Below are 19,226 nucleotides of genomic sequence, written 5' to 3' on the forward strand. Positions count from 1 at the left end.
AGTCTCTCTGAATGAGCATGGCCACATCATAATTTTCTAAAATGACCCAATATTCAAAACAAACAGTGTTTGCCTGGGACACGTTTAGTTTATTTGAAGCTGTAAAGTCTTTATGTTAAGAACCAAAACAAAAAAATTACAGCAGTTTCTCAGGGAGACACTATAATCGACTTTAACCTTGAATGACACTGGTAATATCTTTTATTAGTAACTCCTGCCTGTTTTTTCAACTTTTGCTCCCATGTTCCCGCCTGAAATCGAGTTACACTGAGAAGATGAACCTTCTGCAAACACGATATCTTATTGTAAAGCTTTAAAATGTTAGTCAGTCTGCTGGATTTTGGTGCATTAGTGTGAAGAGGTTTCGCAAAATCCCATTATGGTACCTTGTCCACACGCCAGTGTTAGTTTTGCAAAGTTAAAGATGAAATTAGAAAGCAGAGAGCAGTGTAGCTGCTAACGTGCTGAATATCCTCACAACCTGAGAAACTTGCTTTGTTGAGAATGAATGATTCCGAACAGTCATTGTGTTAAGGATGATTTACAGGACACACAAGCAAACTAAGGAGCTGCTGTTGCTGTTGTCGTGTCTGTGTTTATCTCAGTTAGTTATTTTCTTTATCTTCATCTCAAATTTTGTTTTTGCTACATTGCAGACAAAAGCGCTCTTTTAAATGGTTTCTTTTTACACAAATTAACTGTCTGAAGGTAGTAATCAGCCTCACAAAATGCCTAACAAACTGTAGCAAACCGTGCCAAACCATTTGCATCCCCCCCCCGTTACAATAGTCTCTTGGCAGTCATTACCTAGCTGTGATGGGCCGGTTTCATTCAAGCTAAATAGTCTGACAGATCGCTTTATCCCATTTATCTGTTTAATTCTTCTGCTTGTTTGGGAGAAGAAGCGGCAAAATAATGAGTCTGGACATGCAGTTTATTGATATTTATGCCTACTAAAGGGGACTCATGCTGATTTTTTAAATTTTATTTTCCACCATACATAACGCTACAATCGCCGAGGCTTATTATCACGAGGGCGGTTTGCCTTAGTTACTTCCCTTTTTTTCCCCCTCTTCTACAGTCTAGACATTGTACAGCCAGTATTTTCTATTTTTTCCTCTTGTGTTTTTGGGTCAGATGAAGTGAAACTCCCCGAGAAAGAAGAGAAGACATGTTTAAATGACTTTTGTGCCAGCAGGGTTTCACAGCGGATTTTGGGGGGAGCTACATTTTGTGGTCATGAGCTTTTAGTAAGAAATCTAATTGCACTGCAACACCCATTACCTAGGGCTTTGCTCAATACTCTTCCCACGTCTCCTGCGACTGTTGTGTCCTCATTTCTCAAGGGTCCCACAGTGAGACGGTGGGTAGGAGCTGCCAGACAGTAAATTGGGGGTAAATGTAAATTGACTTTAGAAAAGAATAAATTATAGCAGACACAAACCGACTGCATAACTATAGTTTTTTTGGGGCTTTTTTGAAAGATAAGTGCTTTTTTTGCATTTTTTAGGTATGAGTATCTTTTGGAATTACTATTACAAGAAAATCTTTAATGAAACTGTCAGTTAAGGTAATAAATCAATATATTTAATCACTCTTTATGTTAAATGAGCCTACTTTGTGTGAAAATTCCGCTTTAGCTCATTTTGTTTTAAAGCCCTCACTTTGCTGTTGTTGTTTTCTTCCCATATTTGTCACTGGGATCTTTTCACTGTGAGCTACCTGCCCACGATCAAACAGCAGGCAGACAATATTGATGTTGAGCATCAATAGAATATTCCCCACGGGGGTATGTGGAGACAAAAACAGTATTTTTTTTTTTTGTTTGTGTGTCTGTTTCTTTTTTTTTTTTAAGGGAGGGGAGTATTGAATTTACAGTCACGAGGTGGGCACGAATATACCTCCAGATAAATGCTTACACTACCTCATGTTTGCTGGATCTGTATATAGAAGAAATCTCATTACCTGTAGTCGAATTCAAACAAAAGCACAGCGGAGATGGAAGAGGCTCAGTGGGGAGTTCACCGAAAAGTAAATAACAGCAGGTTATTTGTAGGCAGTGTTTAAGTAGCAAGTGAGTAATTGTGGATTATCCCCCCCCCCCCCCCCCCCCCCCTCCCCCCCGAGTCATAATGCTCTTATGATAAATGATTTCAACAAAATGGCTTCAGGTGTGTCACATGAAATTAATAGTGCGACGAGTGAGCGGAGCTGGAGGCAGCTAGCTCTGCTGAAACACAGCATGCGTCACAAACATGTCTGTCTGTCAATGTGTTTTTCTGCAATTTCCTTATGACTTCATTAATTACCTGTTACAGCAGCAAACTACACTTTCTTTTTTTTTTTTTTTAAAAAAAAGCAACTTTGACTGGAACATTGCAGTTCCCAGAGTACGCAGCTATCCTCATTTTCCTCTGTGCCATAGTGTGAAACTAGAAACATTAAGTATACAATATGTGTTCCAAGAATTGTGATTTGCAATTTCCCTGCTGTTTGCCTTTTCACAGAGCCACACTGGCAGACTGACAGTGACATCTTGGTGTAATAGTTTTCATAACAGTGTGTTTGGCTCTCTCTGCAGACTGCTATGGACCAGTTACACATGCACTTCACCCAGGCCATCCACAACACAGTGTTCCAAGTTGTGCTGGGATACGTGGAGCTGTGCGCCGGCAATGCCGATACCAAGTTCCAGAAGATGCAGTATAAGGACCTGTGCACGGTAAGGAGCTGGTGCTATCTGTTTGTTCAGTGTTATGAGCAGCTTTTTTGCTATATAAAGGATTAAGTCCGCTTCAGATGGCTAGCGCGAAAGCCTTTTTCCTTTAGTCAGTATGATGAGATCCTGAATTCCGCATGAAACCAGTGCGTTGTGCTGGATACACAAATACTCACTCGAATACGTTCTCATTCTCTTGCAGTGGTTTGTCAGATTTTCGTAAAAGTTGAATTAAGCAGGAGAGAAGAGCACGGAGAACATGATCGAAAGTAAAGAAGTTATTACTTCAGTGAGAAGCATAGTGTATTGTAGCCTTTCACTGTGAGATAATTAATCTTGGTCACAATACAGACTTTTTACTTGGGGGAGGAGGGTCTCCATACTGGCCCACATTCCTCAGTTCTCGCTCTGTCTGTCTTTTTCTTTCCATTCAGATCGAAATAAATCACATTTCATGCCCAGCAAGCCATAACTTGGCCAATTCATCATGAACATGCTGGGAGTGAGTTACACTCTCACCCAAGGGTGTAATCTTCAGTCAGACATCGAGGAATGCTCTTAGTTATTGTGATCATCATATTTTGGCTAGAAAATCCAAACTTTCTGAATGGAGAGATACTACTAGAAGTATAGCACGGGGGTGTCACCTTCACAACTTCATCTCGTATAGCACCGTAAAGATGCTGAAATGTAACACTGATCTGACGGAGCTCAGGATTCATCCACAGAAGGACTGCTTTATCAAAAAAAAAAAAAAGTTCACTCTATAAACCTGCAGTCTGTGTGCAACAGCTGACCTGTCAGGTGTGTAGAAGAGCACAGGATATTGTTGGTAATGCTGCTGTGCCGCCTGTTTAAATGCAGAAATGTGAAAAAACAAAGAGAAAATAAACACTCCATGCTGCTCGGAAAAAGTAACTTTACTGTCTGCAAAGAGCTTTTTTAAAGCTTGTCTGGCACATTAATGCGGCACAGCCCCCACTGCCCTCCTACGCTACATGTTAAGGTCACCTCTGTTACATTAAAATGTCATTTGTGAGGACTCACTTAGCTCATATTGCCAGCTAATTCACAGTGCCTCACTGTCCTGACAACCTTGATATAGCTCGAGCGTCTCTCTCTCTCTCGAGACAGACAGAGTTGGTATTTTGTCAGTATTGGAGGTGACGTGACATCCTCAGAAAATATGTCCTCACGCCTGGCCTGCAACATAGAGGGTACAGCATATGAAGGTATAGATAAAGGTTATCCCAAGCCTTATCCGAGGATACAGTTTCTCCTTATATGTCTGCTGTTGCTGTGAATGCACAGCTTTTACCCAGGGTATTTCCTGTATGCTTATATACACCATGGCCTGTCCTTTACCTCTTACCTTTGAGCTACATGCGCTTGCTTTCTGTTTTCATCTCTTCTACCCCTTTTTCCTGTGTGTTTCTCTCTGTTCATGCATGTTCTTCTACCCCTGCTGGTAAATGGCCTGAGAGGAGCTTATTTTCCTGTCTGTAAATGGGTTCCAGGTCAAAGATTCTTTTGGATGAATGTGTTCCTTCACCCATTTGAAAAGCGACTGCTTGTATGTAGGAATTTCTTTTATACACAGTGAAAAAAATCATTCTTCCCTCAAGACATAACTGATTTTATTCTTCTTAGTCTTCTTCCTTGCCTCCTTTTTTTCTAATCCAGACCAAGCAGCTATTTATTATACCTGTCAGTCACGATACACAGAAAACTGCACATCCTACTATTTACTTCCGTTTGATGGAGTCTCTGTCAGCATATTGTGTCGCCTGAATGGTTCCACTCATAATACGAGCACACTACGGGTGAGTGTAGGTACACTTCAGAGAGTGTACCTACACTCACCCATTGAAGAGTTCTGAGGATGTCGTTACGGTCTTCTGTTCGATATGGCAGCTCAGAAACACTCAAATGAAGAGGCATGTGAGCACCCACGTGCAGTTCCTTTGCTTCACTGACACCATATGAAGATCAAGTGTTTTGTTTTGACTCCCTACATTAGGTTATTTTATTTAGTGCACTTATATCTGCATTTGAAAATGTCAAAAGGACAATTCAGTGAAGTACCTATTTGAAATATATACCTATAGCTTATGTGGTTCATGCACAAGCTGCAGTGAGGTGCTTTTGAAGAGGTACTGAAAATCTAAAGAAAGTTTGTCCTTTTGGAGATGCTGCATGTTTAAAGGGTTTGTCACTATCCTCTCTCTCTCTCTCTCTCTCTCTCTCTCTCTCTCTCTCTCTCTCTCTCTCTCTCTCTCTCTCTCTATATATATATATATATATATATATATATATATCTATATATATATATATATATATATATATATATATATATATATTAGGGGTGCAACAATACACAAAATTCCCGGTTCGGTTCAATACTTTGGTGTCACGGTTCGATATTTTTTCGATACAAAAAAAAATGTTCATGCCTTTTTAATTTGTCATTTATTAAAATTATAAATCTATATTTTAACTCAAACGTACAGTTTTTAAATTTAATGTTTCTGAAACAACAAGGGGATAAAATAATAAATCTATCTGATCGAGAAATCACTCATCTTTGGAAAAGAGAGTTTATTACAGAGAAATGGCTCTTTCCAAAATAAAAGCTATACTATACGCTTCTTCTGGGCTATATTCTCAGCAGCATATTAAACATATCAGGTCCCCATAAGGAGAATCATGTGCTAACGGCTGTCTAATGGCTCGGGTAAAGTTTGTAGCATGCGTGCTTGTTGTTTTTGTCTGCTTCCACTTGTCTTTGCACTAGGATGATGTCAGCGTAAATGTGCAGTCATATTCGTTGTGTTCCCACTAGTGCTGTCAGCGATAATCTCGTTGAAATGATGTTAACGCCACAACACGGCAAATCTCCGTTAACGAGCTACCTCGGATCGCCCCTTGCTTGGGGCTGGACGGCCAACACGTTAACGAGCTAACTGCGCTAACGCACTAGTTGCCACCAATGTAATTGAGCATTGCGTGGCACATCCGACATACTGTTTTACTTTTGTCCATGACGTGCTTACCTTCAGGGTCATACGTCACATGAAAACCAAAATAGTTCCAAACGCCAGATCTGAATGAGGGTGGGGGAGGTTCAATTTGCCATGTTGCAACGAGCTTAACTTCTGTCTGCTAGCTTGCCCTGCGCTCAGTGAATCTGCGTTTGACTACTCCGCCTAGGCTGCACTGTCGAGCGCAGATCCACTGAGCACTCAACACAGCCAGTATCGTCCGAAGGAAAGTTGATAAAATAAATTAAAAAATTTGTATTGTTCGATACATATGCGTACCGAACCGAAAGCACTGTATCGAACGGTTCAATATCGATACGAGTATTGTTGCACCCCTAATATATATGTCTAGGTGCTTCCATTTTTGCAACATTGATCACTCAGTTCTTATTTCCAAGGTCTGTCTGACAAATATAAAGAATATACTCGTTCTGGCTCAGACTACACTGAAAATGTGTTTTAGGCAAATGAGCAGTGCTCTTTGAATAAATACTTTTGACATGCTCATAAGAAACGTAATAAAATCCCACTTTCTGTGCTTGTCTAGACCTGTAATAATGGGAAATGTTGTTTTTGTGTGGAAATGCAAACTTTACGGGCTCCTCCCCTGATAAATAAAATTTGAGGAAATGTTACAGCCACATCTCCCCCTGTGAACTCACCGTTTAGTTATGCGCCTTAAAAATTCAAGGCAAATGGGAGCACTCAGAAAGGTCAGTTCTGATTGTGAAAGGTCTTATTAATTTTACATCAACATCTCATCAGTATTGGATAGCCTCACCTCCCATCAATCCCCTAGTCTATACGAATCTCTTGATTCAAATAGGTTAGTTCGGTCCAGAAGTCATAGACCGTCACACAGGAGAAGTGATGAGGGTGGACTGGGCACTTCATAACAAATATGATACATTTCTTGCTCGCAAACCATAGTGATTATAGTAATGATGTTTATCCAGCCTGTCAGAGTAAAAATAGCAATAGCAAAAAACATGTATTCTTTTTGCGAGGAGATGTGATGACGACTCAGATTTGACACCTCAGCATATATCAATAAAGATGGGATTTCACAATGATTACAGTAGTTTCTGGTTTTGTCCAAGGGTAGCTGCATAGGTAGAGAACACTCTCATCCACCTCTGGTGCAAATCCAGTCATTATTTTCTATAAGCAGGCCTGAAATATGAGAGAAACCGCTCAGTTCAGAAAAGAGGACCAAAGGTTGCTCATAGTAGGCTTCCAAGGGGTAAAGAGTGAGGCCACATGAAAAAAGTCTGTTACCACTTCATCAGAGATGCACCGAGTTGAAGTGGGAGCTGTCATGAGGAATAAAAAGGTATTTTTGGATGTTGTGGATAACCATCATAACATCTGATGTATTGATGGGAACTGTAAAAGTCAGAATGTACAGTGGTATTGTGGGTAGCTTGCACCTCTTTGAAAGCACCATTAATGCTGATTGGAGTACACAGGATTTTTACACGTTGCCATCCAGGTGTTGTCTTTTTTAAAATATTACTCAAGACAGTGTAAAACCATATTCAGCACACCTCAGTGGAAATATTTGCTTTTTCAAAACTACAGCATGCGACATCTTTCGTGATGCAAAATAGTTTCCTTTTTTTATGAATGGTTAATGGCCTGTATTTGTATAGCGCTTTTACTAGTCCCTAAGGACCCCAAAGCACTTTACACAACCTGTCATCCACACATTCACACACTGGTGATGGCAAGCTACATTGTAGCCACAGCCACCCTGGGGCGCACTGACAGAGGCGAGACTGCCGGACACTGGTGCCACCGGGTCCTCTGACCACCACTAGTAGGCAACGGGTGAAGTGTCTTGTCCAAGGACAAAACGACCGAGACTGTCCAAGCTGGGGCTCGAACCAGCAACCTTCCGATTACAAGGCGAACTCCCAACTCTTGAGCCACGATCACCCCATGAAGCATGTTGCTAGTATCAAATTCAAAATGAGCACATTGGAAAAAAAACATAAGTCCTTTGTTGTTTGAAATTTTATGTCTGTTGTGTCTGTACACAGACTTTTTACAGTGTCCCAGATTTTTCTTTAAAACAGAGGTATAGTGTAATATAGCTGCATATTATGAGCTTTGCAGTCTGTAGAAGCTGATAGTGAGTCTTGAAACGTTCTTTTTAATTATCATTGCGACATCAGCAAACTCAAAGATCTGTCCCACAATCTTTGAGTTTGCTTTTTTTAAAATACAACCTTTAGGATTTTTGTATTACTGACCATATTGCCTTGGACTGAATTTGTACCCCCAGATGTTACTTATTCTTAGCGAGCAGCGCTGCCACGATCGTGGGAGAGCTTTTTTGTTAACTATTGCTCCAGATTGCCTCATTGCAAAATAAAACTAATCTACTGCAGAACGATGTGCATCTTATTATCCCAGCTCTTAAGGATGGAAATTGGTCTCATGTAGTTTGTTTTTATTACCCTGTCACAGAAGCTGTTTAGCTGCATTTTTAAACCTCCCTCAGTTCTCTCAGAGGAATGTTTTGTTTTATTTTGGATGCCAGGGTGTCCAATTTATTAGATCGTTCTCTCTTTAGTCTCCTGAATGATTTGTGTATGTATCTGAATATCTGTGGTCTGAAAAGCAACAGGAAAAGTCACCAACTGCGTAGCATGGGCTCTTAATTGTTGCTTTTGGCAAAGTTGTGATGCTGTATTAATATTACAGTTTTGCAAAGTTTTTTTTTTTAAATTAATTCATTCTAAATGCTGAATCCTATTTCGTTAAGCCTCATTCGTGAAATCGCATTGAGGTCAGGATCTGTTTTGAAAATTAAATGTGCACAAGAAGACGGCAATCCAGGAAAAACCATCTGTTTCTAACACACCAAGTACAAAAAAAACTTCCCAGAGATTATTAAGAATATAAGCTGTAATTTTAAGCTGTGCTGCAACTTTTAAGTGCAAAGACTGGACACCAGTTATCTCTGTACTCAACTAATGTTAGATATTGCAGCTTTTACCCAACCAGACTCATACAATAAGTCTGCAATGTGAAAGTGGGAGCCAGAATTGAAGAAAGTCTTCTCTGTGAGGTGCTTGTTTAATGATGTGCAGGTACATTTGTTTATTGAGCCTTTGAGGGAGAGAGCCGGGGATTTGCGACTGTCCCTCGATTGAGGAAAACTGCATTCTCTTGTCTTGTAAAATGTGAGGCATTTGTGTTTTTTTTCTGCTTGCTCCTGCTTATGCCCACTCGCACAATTAAGGGAGAAATTCACTTAGCAGCACTTTCTTTCCAAACCCTCCCTGATACTTCTTGGCATTTGAAATGTGCATAATGATGGGAAACTGTCTTGAGAAAATCAAATTCCTAAAATAGATCCTGAGCAGGTGCCCAGCTCTCATCACTGAACTCGTGGAGAGGGATGTGTCCAGCGAGGTTGATGACTGCTTCCAGTGATGTTGTAGATAATGTTTTTATAACTGCAGGTGTGACGGGCAGATCACTGCCAAACTCACACTTTCTGTGAGTGCAGTCGCGGTTACTTCTTCTCATTAAGCCCTGCTAAAGATCTTAACCCTCGCACTCAAACACCCCTCACTCTGGTTGCTTGGCAACATGGTGCTGTGATATGGTGGTGCTGGTGGAGAACATGAAATGCCATAGGTTCATGAGCACACCTATCTAATTGGCACTATTAGTCTGTTTGTAGTTAAAGATATATTTATCTGTTTTCTCTTTTTTATTGGCACAGGTTGAATTTAGTGGATTGCAAACTGCCAACTTGCTTTGTGATGCAGTAAGAAGTCCCTCTGTAGCCTGTTTATAAGCTTGGGTACAAGTAACGCTTTTAAAAAGATGCGTTTGTTTTCCTTGTATTGTTGTGGAGTCATTACCTTACAGTATTAAGAATCTTCAGGTGACTGTTGTTGTTATTTGGAGCTCTAAAAATAAAATTGAATAAAAATTGAATTGAATTGGGGAAGCAGCACTGGAGCTGGAGACACCAACAGATTCATTAGGGAGGCTTTGGTGGAGTTGGGGTCACTGAACACACTGTTCAATACAATATATGTCTGAATGAGGTGTATCTGCAGGATAATACCGAATACGTTATTGAACTATTACTACTACTACTTCTGTCAATATTACAATAATTATTATAATTTCATGATATTCATTTTAGCTCCTGAAACAAAGGAATTTCCAAGACATGGAATTAATAAATGATTTCTTATTGTATTAGAATGATCAGAATATTAACAAAATATTGCGCTTGGTCTAAAAGAATATTAAAGTGGATGTATTCATCTTGATCCAGACTAATTTTCCACCCACATCACATTATGTATATCTGCAGCACTGGGCTTGTTGTACAGATGCACACAAATCAGACAAAATGTATTAGAGCTTGACTGAAGTGCTGTTATCACAGCAACTACAAATTGTTGATATCCCTTTGCTTTCCTGCACGCCTGCTTAAAAGGATCACTTTGTCACAGACATCATAGACGTACTTCACTGTTGCAGTTAAAGTTTTAAACGTCGTCTCTGTATTAATGTGGAAGTCAGTGACACGGTTACGTTGAAGTCTAATCGCTCACCTAGTGTGCACATCAAATATTTCTAAATCTGCTCTGTATGTTTCTGTGATTACATCTCAGTACCGTCCCTGTTTTAATCACTTCTTATTTTAATTAACACTTACATAACATGAAAGTGTTTCTTGTGACACAGAAAGTGTTTTCCAGCGGTGTCCTTGGATGATTAGCATAAGCAGACTTTAATTAGATGTAATGTAGAAGACGGCCAGGAATCCGTTTTCCCCATCTCAGTAGCCCATATCTTTATTTCACACTTTTAAAAGTGGGTGCAATAGAGCTAAGGAAATACAGCACAAAGTTTTGTAAAGAATTAATCTAAAAAGGCTATTTGTGACCTTCTTTTCATTATTGCTCTCTCTGCAGCATATTACCCCGGACAGCTACATTCCCTGCCTGACAGATCTGTGTAAGGCATTGTGGGAGGTGATGCTAAGCTACCACCATACTATGCAGTGGCACGAGGAGCATGACAAACAGGAGACCACACCCACTCCAGGTAAGGGTTTTACCTGTTCCGTCATATCAACTCAGTACAATTTCTCAAATTATACTTTACACATCTTTTATTGTTATTATTATTATTATTATTATTCAATTAAATTAAGTTTTATTTATATAGCGTCAAATCACAACAACAGTCGCCTAAAAGCACTTTCTACTGTAAGGTAGAGACCCTACAGTGATACAGAGAAAACAATCAGAACCCAAACGAGCAAGCACTTGGCAACAGTGGGAAGGAAAAACTTCCTTTAAACAGGAAGAAACCTCTGGCAGAACCAGGGACTGAGAGGTGCAGCCATTTGCATGAACAAGTTGGGGGTGAGGGGAAAAGAGACGGCCCATCTCATTCCAGACCATCTCGACTGGGTTTAGGTCAGGTGACTGTGGAGGCCAGGACATCTGGCCCGGCACTCCCATCATTCTGCTTCTTGTTCAAATAGACCTTACGCATCCTGGAGGTGTGTTTGGGCTCATTGTCTTATAGAAAAATACATGAGGGTCCAACTAAATGCAAACTGGATGGGATGGCATGTCGCTGCAGGATGCTGTGGTGGCGATGCTGGTTCGGTGGCCTTCAGTTTTGAATAAATCCCCAACACTTGCAAAGATAATCTCATATAGTCCCACAGAAAGATTTGTTCTATTTACTATGTGGTAGATGCTATTTGGTTCCTCACACCCACCCTTCTCTGTTTTTCTGTCTGTAAAACAGCAAACCTGCTCTCTAATACCATAAGCTGTTTGAAAAGAAACTTAGTTTTCATGGACTTGGTGAAAATGGGCTCCATTTTTTTCCCCACTGTCAGGGTAGTGCCAGTCTTTCCTTGTTGTTGATTTCCACTTACAATAGGTTTAGCGGCTTTATTCCTTCAAAAAAGGAATGACTGAACCTTGCCCTGTAAAGAGAATGTTAAATGCATGGCAGTGCTTTAGTGCAGCACACTGTATTATTGTATATCTTCTAAAAGGATCCACATTTTATAGCATTTAGCTTTTTTTTTTCAGCCAGTAGCAGAACAATCACTCCTAATTACGCTGTCTCATTCTCTTCTTTTCAGTGGTGCAATGAAATGTGTCATTATAGCTTTACAATTAACCAGTTTTCCAGTAATGCTCAGCAGTTTGATGTATTTTAGTTCTGTTGCATTATGAAACTTAAACTAGAACAGTAGTCTGTCTTAATTACTGTAATATGAATTTTATGTAATCATTATTGGATTTACATTATGCAATTAATGTGATCCGGGTGTAAGGATTAGATTTATGCAGAGTTGGTGGACTATGATACATATGTGACTTTGGGTTTTTTCTGCTTCGTGCTAATACAAACAGGCCTTTTTAGAAGCTGTAAAAGGATTTTTTTTTTTTGTGGTAAGACATGTAACACTGTATTTATAAATTATTAAATGTTAAAAAGGCACCCAACTCAAGGGATTAGCAGACAACTTAGCAAGAACCTAATTAAAATTGTATTTTATATACTTTAATAGCAGCCTGTCACTTCCTTTGTTGAATCTATAAAAAAAATGCTGAAGATAACAGCTTGATAGGTATAAAATAGCATTTTTGCACCGTGTTTTTTCCCAGAGAGCTATATATATCTACAGCCAGCGTTGGAGTCATTACTCAAGAATTTCCTCACCTGGATGATTGAGCACGCATCAAGATACCTGTTACATTACTTTGTCGTTATTCTGTAAAAAGACCTGAAATGCACTGTCACATAATTACCAGCTAACAATATACAACTATAGGCTACAGTCCTACACACCAACAAAAATCCTAATGAGGACACTTTTGATGCTTTTTTTGTTCTATTGACCAGTCCTCAGATAACTGAAGACCTTTTGTAATGCATGTAACAATATAATTGTAACTATCATTTAATTACTGAGAAAACATGGAGAAAAGGTTAAGGTATCAAATTTCATTAGACCGGGAATGAACATAAATGTTATGGAGCGTTAAATCCAAATTCAAATCATTGTCAGTATTTTCGTCTGAGGTCAGCTGAGAGGCAAACTGATGGAATTGTGAAGACAGAAATCTGATCCACTGTGGATTTGATTTTTATCAACCATGTAATACCATCTGTGAGGGATCAACCATACTGCCAATGTAGTAAAAGCATACCTAGAAAAGCACCCAAGGGAACTCTATCAGTCATAGATTGGCCACCCCAGATTCCAGCTTGTATTGTTGCACACTTGGACAAATGACACTTGCAGGTATAGATACGTTTAGAATCATTTTTCCCAGGGGTCCAGTATCTATTACAATACATTCATCTGTGTCCATTACATGAGTCCCACAGTAGGATCATCTTGACAAAGAAGGAGAAAAGGCAGCCAGGATCCAAAGAAAAGATTTGAATGTTGTTCAAGAAGCCTGGAAAACTATTCCTGAAGACTATTTAAAGAAATTACATAAAAAAGTTTTTCTATGAGAGTTCAGGCTGTGTAGAATAAAGGTGGTCACACAAAGTAATGACTTGCACCTTCTGTTTTTGCAGCATCTCTGTATATTTGAACGTTTCAACAAATTGCTGCTTCTGTTGCTCTTTTATCTAGCAAAATACAAAGAAGCTCTATTCTCAAGGCAATTCATAATTTGTGGTTTAAAAGTTTAATAAAAGTAATAAAGTACACTGGATTTCCAGTTACTGTTACCTGATTACTGTTAATATAATTATCTGAAGAATTTATCGATAATAAGATGTAAATGAAGACCAGTCATATTAGCCATGACCTTCGTGCTGCCTATTTATTTCCATCCCCTATATTGTACAGCATTCATTAGGTGAGTGAATGAGGGCACAAAAGGATGTCCTAAATGGTTGATGTTCGCAGGATCCTTCATTAAATGTGGTCGTCCTCAGTGTGGAAAGGACGGGTACCATATTCCCTTTCCTGAGGCACATCTGTCATCTCACTATTTGATTGACTGTCACCTCCATGTAAAGGTGTTCTTGACCCTGGCTTCGTCCTGGTGGGGTGTGGGGGCGGGTTGTGGGTGGATCGGGTGGGTTGTGAGTAGTAATTTACTGTATAAGCTTTTGTCATTTGTCAAAGAGTATTTTGTGGCGATGGTGACCTTCATCTCCCTACCTAACACAATGGATTTGCCGCTGTAGCACACTCCCCGTCGTGTTTGATCAGTTCCGATGGCCACTGGAAACAGTCGTGGCTCGTTGTGTGGGAGAGCAATTGAGCATGTTGGAATGTACAGAAGCTGCCTTCACACCACATTAATGTTTAATAGCATCTTGGTATATAAACTGAAGTAGGGAGAGTCAATTTGTGTGAAATGTCCTAAGATTACTTCTTTTGGTGCACATTAGAGAACGGAGCGATGGAGAAATCCACAATAACAGCGTTGCAGTGATATGTAATATTGTTGCATTGGTGAAACGTTGCAAGGCATTGATCTATAATATAACACCATATCTGTTTAACTGCAGGACAGCTTATAACCTAGAAAATGAAAATCCAGGAATTATATATTTATTCTTTCCATTCGTGTGTTATTTGTTATTAATCGGTTCTTAGCTTTTTTCTGCTTTCAAACATTGGCTGAGTTGTGTTTTTCACTGCAACTTAGTGAAGTTTGTGGTAAATCTAATTGCCATGGAAATCTTTTTAAGCACCTGCATGTTTCAAATAAAAATTTCTGGTGGGAGGTTAGATACTATGAATAGATGCCAAGACATTAAGTTTTATTTGTTTGTAAAAAAACCCAAAAACTAAAGTCTCACTTTAATCATCTTTAATCCTTTAAGATTCATTTGGATTTATTAACCAGGCGTTAAAGACTATTTTTGGCCAGTAATTTTTTCTGTTTTTCTCCCTTTCATTTTGTGTTATTTCTCAAATGTATTAAATAAATATATATATATATATATTTTATTTATCCATGACACACTAATAATCACCCACTGCTTCTTTTAGATTGTGTTTTGCAGGCTACAATGGTAAAACCTTCCGCTTTGGAAAAATGCAAAGGTTGTGCACGTGCTGCTTTTATATGCATCATTTTTAAAAAAAAAAAAAAACACACAGAGGGGCCGAGGCCTCTGCAGGGGTTTGACCTGTGAGTCACTAAGAACTTTGTTACCTGCGCAGACACGAAAGGTCAAACACTGTTTGCCACCTATGGATTCACAAAGGGTTGCTTTCCCTGCTTTCCCTGTTATTTATTTCCTCCTCTTCTGTAGAAACAATTGTTAAGGTTTTTATTAGTCAGTGTTGGAGGCTTGCCTCCACCCTCACCAGGTTAGCAGTGGGAAACCACACTGACGTGAACTAAGGTGACAACAGCAGCAGAATATGAGAAACTCAGAAAACTGGTGGAAAGATGAAAAATGGGGCAGGATATTATGTCAAACTTAATATAAAGGTTATCAGTTCCAAATTGTTTTTTAAATTATCAGAATAATTTGCTTTTGCTCTTTAAGCAAAACCATAGATTTTATCTGTACTAGATTGATATCAGATTTTCGGGGTGCATCTTATAACCTGTTTGGTTTTTCTTTTCTTCTTTTAATTTTATTTTTTACTGAGTAAACATAGTCATATCTGATTGTCAGTTAATCAAATGAGATTCTTTAGTTATACACATTTACAGGGAAAATTATGGAGTCATTATTTTTAGTAATTTAAATTAATGAGTTTTCCAGATCAAGTAGAGGAAAAAATTGTTGAAACACTTGAAGCGGAGGAAAATCTTATGCAATCACTTTCTGAAGAAATGTAAAGCTGTAGTTAAATGAGTGTTTGCAGATCTGAGCAAGCTATTACACACGGCTAATTGAAACAAGTCATGGCACCAGCAAGAGAGTCGTTTCGTGAAACAGTAGAAAGATTTATCCAAATGTTTAAGAAGGAAATTCAATACAGAACATGCAAACAAAGTGAGGGCATCAGGACAGAAAAGAGAAAGCCAAATGAAAACTAAACTAAACAGAAGAAAAGAAGGCTACAGAGGGCTAAAGAGCAGCAATTGTAGGCTGTGAATAATGGAAAGGAAGTGATGTTCAGTGATGAATCACCAATCTGCAGCGGCCGTAGATATGAAGCTGGAACGTTTGCTGTTCCTGTGGCGTTCCAGTGAAATGACCACCTAAAGGAAAAATAAAAATATCCCCAATCAACTGTTCCCAGTGGCCATCAGAACTGAGGTTATGTTTTTGGCAGGATGTACGTGCGTGTCATTCTTTCTGAAGCAATCATTGTTGTAATGTCTAGTGTTTTGTAGGCAAGTGGATGCTAATTCGGAATGACAGCACACAAACTATTAGTTATTACTGCAGTGTTAAAACTGGTGGGAAGGATCGTGTGCTTCTTTTCGTACTTACTCTTTTTGGCACACACCCCGTGGATCTCAGTATTGTGTCATGAATTAGTCACTTACAGTTTCTGCTCTCAATTTTATCAGAGCTCTTAGCTTTCACGACCTCTCTTCTACTTGTCTTCCCCAATTTTTGTCCCCCCCTCTCACACTGCCTCACATCCACCGCCGTCCGTGTGCTCATTAAATTGAACCCCGATATGTCACCATGTCTCCTAGGCCTGCGTTCTTTTGTCTTTCAGTGAATAATGCGATGGTGTTTAACAACAGCATCCCAATTAATGACTGAAATTAAAACCAGAGATTGGTATCTGTTAAAAATCCCCAGACTGGATTGTTTGTTTTAAAGCAGCTATTATTATTATTATTATTATTATTATTATTATTATTATTATTATTATTATTATTACAAATGTAATGTTATGGATGTAGAATGAAAGTAAGGGCTGTGACGGTAAAATGAAGGGATGGGCTGATGTTAAGGTAAGTAATGAAAATACTTCCAAGAGGCAAGACACGTAGATGAGTAAGGCTACACATTTCATATCAGATCAACCCCCCGGGAATTTCTCAGTGTGAAGATTGCAATCAGTTGGTGGGACGAGAAGATAATCATCCATGATAGGCAGGTGCAAAAATATTCTTGCTGACCGGAATTTAAATTAGATCTATGGTTTTGCATAAAAGTTGCATCTCCTTGTCTATTAAATCATTTTGCAGGTCTGGTGCCCAAAGTGAACATTATCTATCCTTGGTAACAGGAGGGGGAGTTTTCATCCTGATGACTATGGAAATGTTTGACCATGTCTGTGATATAAAGCAGTTACAGTGGGGGAAAATAATTATCTCATCCACTGCTGAATTTGTAAGTTTTCTCAGTTCCAAAGCAATAAACAAAATCTAATTTTTACGATAGTTTCATTTTAATCAAAAGATCACTGCCTTCTTTAGACACTCCCCTGTTACCTTGGCTGTATGTTTTGGGTCACTGTGATGCCCATCACAGTGATGCCCATCCACAAGCCATCGTCAGTGTTCCCGTCCAAGACGCGTTGAAGTCGTCCTGTACCCTTAGCAGGGAAAAACAGCCCCGAAGCATAATGTTCCCACCTCCATGCTGATGATGTTCTTCGGGTCATACTCAGCATTTTTCTTCCTACAAACACAGCGAGTTGAGTTATGGGAACGATGCGAGTGCTGAGAGATTAACCACACCAACAGTTGTGACCTTCTCACCCAGCTTGATGTTCTTGTAGCTCACTCCAGCCTTGTACAGTCTCGTCCCTGATGTCCTTTGACAGCTCTTTGATCTTGCCAATAGTAAATGGTAAATGGCCTGCATTTGTATAGCGCTTTTCTAGTCCTTAAGGACCCCAAAGCGCTTTACACTACATTCAGTTATTCACCCATTCACACACACATTCACACACTGGCGATGGCAAGCTACATTGTAGCCACAGCTGCCCTGGGGCGCACTGACAGAGGCGAGGCTGCCGGACACAGGCGCCACCGGACCCTCTGACCACCACCAGTAGGCAAACATGGGGTTAGTATCTTGCCCAAGGATATTTGGCATGCAGATCGAACCACCGACCTTCTGATTAGTGGCTGACCTGCTCTGCCACCTGAGCTACAGCCACCCCAGTAGTGGAGAGGTTGATGGAAGACATTGAATCTGTAGACATGGTGCAGCATGGGATGAAATAATTATTTCCCCATGTGTAGTTGGGGTAAGAACAACCCGTTTCTTAGTGGTTTGATGCTCTAACATTAATTGCTGGGCATAAAATAAACGTGACAAACCTTTTAGGTCATTAAATTTGAGGATTTTCATTCTTTAACTTTACAAGTTTAAAAAAAAGTTCATTTTAAACTCAAGATTTAAGCTCTGAATGATCAGGCATCACTAGTATTACTAAAATATATTTTTGGACTCATTATTCAGCTAAACCACTTGTTTGAGAATTGTTGTATTTTGGGCATCACTGATCTAAAGATTCTTTACTTTTTGAACTTCTTATCTCTGTAACAAGAAAAAGTACACTCAATTTTTTTCTTTTGTTCTGTTTTCTTTTAACGTCTTTTTTCCTGTTTTTTCACTCAGCAGTGACCTAATTCTCCCCTCACAACATCCTGATGTAACTGTCCCTGCTGGCTCTTTCTTTCCTTTTTTGTCATTATATTTATATGATTAGATTTATGCAGCATGTGGGCTGTGTAAATCTAATGCAGATTTATGTGTATGGCTTATTTCTTCATTTTTCTTTTTTCTTTTTTCTTTTAAATGGATGCGCTTTTTGTTCCAGCGTTAATATGAAAACACATTCACCGCCACAGATTGTTTTCATACGCAGCTTTGTAACGTCACCACATACTTTTCTTTTCTGAGCACAGAACGTACAGTTTTCTCATATAAAAAAATTGCAGGAGATATTTATAGTCGTGCACAGCAGGCCACTGCACAGATGCTCTGTTTGACAGCAGACGTTTGAGCCAAGCGGAGTTAAATTATGTGTTTGTGTTTCGGTGTGCGGGTCTTTCAGTCATCTTGCTGCATAATTCATGCCTGTTCCCAAATTGAAATTCCATGTTAATCCAATAGGAAGACGATGAAAGGAAAAAGTAATCTATTTGAAAAGGAACCACTGTGCATTTACTTATTCATGTAAATAACATATATATTTATTCGTTTTAATAGAACATAGTAAACACAGCCAAGGTTTCAAATTCAAGGTCGGGGTATACTAAAGTCCGGGTGAGCCCAAAGAGTTTTTTACTCTTGGATCTGTGTGATGTCGAAGAGAGTGGATTTCCCCTATCTGGTCATCTTATGCATAAAGCTCCGGATAAGGGGCAGATAATCAGAAGAAGCTACCTTAAGAGCTTATTTCAGACAGAGGATGAACTGCAGGGCTGCAAAAGAAACCACCCAAATTAAGATTAATTTTTTTTTTTTTTTTAATAATCTGCAAATCTACTCTTCTCATGTCTAAGAACGAAACTATGAAGCTAAGCAAGAGACTGGAAGTG

At 39.2% G+C, this 19,226-nt stretch overlaps 1 protein-coding gene across 2 annotated transcripts in view; it reads left to right on the forward strand.

Moving 5' to 3' along the window:
• The window catches only part of vps50 (VPS50 EARP/GARPII complex subunit), a 120,251-nt gene that overhangs the window by 39,818 nt on the left and 61,207 nt on the right, over window positions 1-19,226 (forward strand). For both annotated transcript variants that reach the window (XM_035906508.2, XM_006787678.3), the window contains exons 12-13: window positions 2,582-2,722; window positions 10,713-10,845. In XM_035906508.2, the coding sequence (XP_035762401.1) occupies window positions 2,582-2,722; window positions 10,713-10,845 (274 nt within the window). The remainder of the gene's footprint in view (window positions 1-2,581; window positions 2,723-10,712; window positions 10,846-19,226) is intronic.

Source organism: Neolamprologus brichardi, chromosome 22, assembly GCF_056152115.1.
Source record: "Neolamprologus brichardi isolate AB-2024 chromosome 22, ASM5615211v1, whole genome shotgun sequence".
Taxonomy (NCBI): Eukaryota; Metazoa; Chordata; class Actinopteri; order Cichliformes; family Cichlidae; genus Neolamprologus; species Neolamprologus brichardi.